The sequence below is a fragment of the Helobdella robusta genome, assembly GCF_000326865.2.
Source record: "Helobdella robusta unplaced genomic scaffold HELROscaffold_108, whole genome shotgun sequence".
Classification (NCBI taxonomy): domain Eukaryota; kingdom Metazoa; phylum Annelida; class Clitellata; order Rhynchobdellida; family Glossiphoniidae; genus Helobdella; species Helobdella robusta.
In genome coordinates this window covers 101979-106329 of record NW_008703610.1, presented here as the reverse complement: position 1 = coordinate 106329, position 4351 = coordinate 101979, and the positions used below count along the sequence as shown (strand labels likewise).

The window sequence follows — 4351 nt, the reverse complement described above, 5'->3', positions numbered from 1 at the left end:
ATATATAAACATATGAGTAAAAGAAAGAAAAGAACAATGAATGAATGAGCGAACGAACGAATGAATGAACTAATAAATTAATTGATGAATGGAAGAATGAGTGAGCTAATGGAAAGAGATTGAAAGAAAGGAGAGAAAAACAACAGATATATTATTCGGCTTTAAGCATCTTACACGTGTGAAATTTATTTTTCAAATTTTTTTCCATGTAAGTTCGGAGGCGATTCTTGGAAGAAACACACTCACACAGACACACACACATACTCACACAGACACACATTTCACACATACTCTTCACACACACACACATTAAAACTAAATGAACTAAAAAGAACAACCCCCATATATTAAAAAAACTAAACTTCTTGTAAAACAAAAAACGCTAGAAATTATTTGAATCTTTTAAGCTTCATTATGAAGCGCCAAATTATTTTTCTTCAATCTGTTCTCAGGCTTTTGTCTAAGGTGATATAACCCAAAGACACATGTACTTACGTAGGGGAGTTTCATATCCAAAATATGAAAATATGTTGAAATACTGAGAGAGGAGAGAGAGAGAGAGAGAGAGAGGTAGAGAGAGAGAGAGAAAGAGAGAGAGAGAGGTAGAGAAAGAAAGAGAGAAAGAGAGAGAGAGGTAGAGAAAGAAAGAGAGAAAGAAAGAGAGAGATAGAGAGAAACAGACAGAAAAACAGACAGAAAACGAAAAGTGAATATGAATAACAATATTAGAAAAAAAATTTGAGGAGAGAAAGATGATGAGTTGAAAAGAAAGAGCAAGAGAGAGAAAAATAAAGAAAGAGAGAGAGAAAGAAAGAAAAAAAAGAGAGAGGGAAGAAAAGAACAAAAGAAGAGAAAGAGGACAGAAAAAAATAGTTAGAGACGCACACACAAACACACACAAACAGACCAACAGATATACATATTCATTTTAAATGCCACAAAGGTTGAAGAATGTTTGCGTGGTAATACTTTCTACGTAACCAAAGAATAAGAAATTATGGAAGGCGAGAAACGGGAAACAAAGAATAAGAAACTATAGAAAGGTAGAAACAAAAAACGAAGAATAAGAAATCATAGAAAGCAAGAAATGAAAAGCAAAGAATAAAATTTTATGGAAAGTAGAAATGAGAATAAAATAATTGAAAGCTGACAGAAAAAAACACTTCATGAAAATGTAAAGAAAATAATAAAAAATATTATAATAAAAAATATTTTATAAGGAAATCATAATAATACATAGAACAATGACGAAAAAGTGAAAACTTTATCAAAAAACGAAAAAAAACTCAGAAACACACAAAAAAAAGACAACATTAAAAACTAAAAACATTATGAAAATAAAAAAGACAAACCTTGTTTCGGTGAAAAAAATTAAAAGAGAAGAAACTGAAGAATATAAAATAATATAATTTAATCTAGTACTGGTTTAGTATTGGAAGGTAATTTCAAAACTGTTGGATGCTTCTTGCCAAAAAATACTAAAAAATATTTTCAGAGTATTCTAAGATAAAAATTCAAAAGAAGAAAATTAAAAAGAGAGAAAAAGAATAAAAGGGGGAAGAGAGAGAGAGAGAAAAAAAGAGAGGTAGAGAAAGAGAGGTAGAGAGAGAAATAAACTGCTAATAAAATAAAATTATTTTCGAATGAGCTTTTTCAAAATTGTATTATTTAAAGGAACTTTTGGTCGGCTAATTTTTTTTGGTTTGTTCGTTTAATCATTCATTTATTTTCTTGTTTATTCATTTTTCTTTTCTTCATTCGCTCTTTCATTCCTTCTTTCATTTTTTTTCCATTTCTTCTTTCATTCCTTCATTCATTCATTTGGCCACTCATCCGTTGGTTTCTTCGTAAGTAAATTTGTCTTGTCTGTCGATCTTTCAATTTATTTTTTCCCCGTTCCTTCAACCATTCATTTGGCTATCCATTCATTCATTCAAGTCATTCATCCATTCATTTGTTCATTCATTCGTTCATTCACTCATTCACTTGTTTAGTCATACATTCATTCGTTTATTCATTTATTTGTTTCATTCATTCATCCATTTTTAATTTTCCCCTGGGTGCAATACAAAGTAAAATTTTATTTTAGGCTGTCCGAAAAAATCTGCTTTAATATGATTAGAACTTAATATGACTAAAAACTTTTGATTAAAATTTCTGAAAAATTTTCATACATTCATTCCATTCATTAATTCATTCATTTCATTCATTAATTCATTCATTTCATTCATTCATTCATTTAATCGTTTGTTTGTTCGTTCATTCATTCATTCATTCATTCATTCATTCATTCATTCATTCATTCATTCATTCATTCATTCATTCATTCATTCATTCATTCATTCATTCATTCATTCATTCATTCATTCATTCATTCATTCATTCATTCATTCATTCATTCATTCATTCATTCATTCATTCATTCATTTATTCATTCATTCATTCATTCATTCATTTATTCATTCATCTCGCATCACTATTTTATCGTCTATATCTTTTATTAACCCATCCATCAATCACTCCACGCCATTCAACATAAAAATTAATTTATGTGTTCGTATATTACTTCAAAAAAATACTACTACTACTACTGCTTCTTTCACTCTACTACTACTACTACTACTACTACTACTACTACTACTACTACTACTACTACTACTACTACTACTCTGGCAAGATACTAGATACACGGAAAGACAAAACATGATTTTATCCGCGATCACAAGCAGGTTGAAAGTCAGAGTCATGATAGCAACCTTGAATCATCCAAACAATATAAGATGAATAAATATTCCACTAATTTGCATGGCTATTTAAATGGCAGTTACAAACACTGCTCAATAATTATAAATACTTTCGAATTATCGCCAATTGGTTTTTATAACAACTTTAATCTTTCATTGTCTAAAAATTTCTGGTCGGTTTCTTTTAAGGATGAGTTGATAGGGTCTGTTGTAAGGTTATCACACGGCATTCTATTCTGACAGGAACAATTTATGATAGAAATTTGATTAAACTTCACCGCTCTGTTCCGCTTCTTCTTTCGAGATGAGAATAGTGGCTTTTAATTAAGTTTCATTTATTGGCGTTTTATCATTTTAGTATTTCATTGTTTTAAGCATTTATTGGCCTGGCCTGGCTTTGAAAATAAAAGAGTTCTTGCTGTTATTATTATTAATACTGATAGCAATAATCTTAACGTCTAGATCATCCGCCATAGCAAATATAAAATTTTTAAAATTTTTAAGAAATAACAACGACAATAAGGAAGATAATAACAATAATAATAATAGTAATAACAATAAAAACATCTTATTATTATTCCTATTATTTTCCAGCTCTTAATATTCTCAGTAGAGCAAGCCCCGATGGAGAACGTAGAATTTGTACAGTGCGTGACAACCTACATTTACGAATGGCAAGAGCCCTTGTACTGCCTGACCTCTGCCCTTTTCACCTTCATCATACCCCTCCTCATCATCATGACCTCCTATGCCCTCATTTTCCGCACCATCTCTAAAAAATCTCTAGAGTATAAACTGACCAATCAGAATCGGGGTGACAGTAGTGGCTTGGATATCAGCTACAGTAGTAACACTGTAAATAATCGTCGTAATTTTAGCAGTAGCGCTGCCAATACCAACGTGAATGTCAAGGTCAAGAGTGCAAAGGTCAGGACCGGGGTTGGAGAGCGTTTTGGCGGGAGTGGTAGTAATAGTCGCCGCCGGAAGTGCTGTTTTAGTAATGACGTCATCCGGTTGAATGTTTATAAGGGTAGGAAGTATTATAACGACGAACTTTGGGGTGATGATAATGTAAACAATAACAATAATAACAACAACAACAATAAAAATAATAATAATAGTATTAATAATAATAGCAGTAGCAATAATAACATTAATAATTTAAATAACGGTAACGTTCAGAACATGGCGTCAATTAATGCTAATAAGAATAACAACAATAACAATAACAACAACAACACGAATAACAATAACAACAACAACATGAATAATAATAACAACAACAGTAACAGTGGGCCCTGCAACAATGTTAATAATAACAAGATTACTAAACACCACAATAGTAGTAGTAGCAGCAGTAGTAACAACAACAACAACAACAACATCAACAACAACAACAATAATAATAATAATAACAGCGTAAGTAACAACAGTAATAATAAAATGACAAAAGGAAATAAGAAAAAGTATCACAAAGATATAAGCTTGACTATCACGACGAACCTGAACAACAACAACAACAATAACAACAACAACAATAACAACAACAATAACAACAACAATAATAACATCAATAACAATATTAATATCGTAAAAATAATACAACT

The 4351-nt window shown here is 30.6% G+C and overlaps 1 protein-coding gene across 1 annotated transcript in view; it reads left to right on the top strand.

Annotated features, from left to right (window-relative positions):
• Positions 1–3368: 3368 nt before the first annotated feature.
• HELRODRAFT_183460 (hypothetical protein) overlaps positions 3369–4351 on the top strand; it is a gene marked incomplete at both ends in the record, with an annotated part of 1745 nt that continues 762 nt past the window's right edge. Inside the window, one exon of the mRNA XM_009012492.1 lies at positions 3369–4163. Coding sequence (XP_009010740.1) covers positions 3369–4163 — 795 coding nt within the window. The remainder of the gene's footprint in view (positions 4164–4351) is intronic.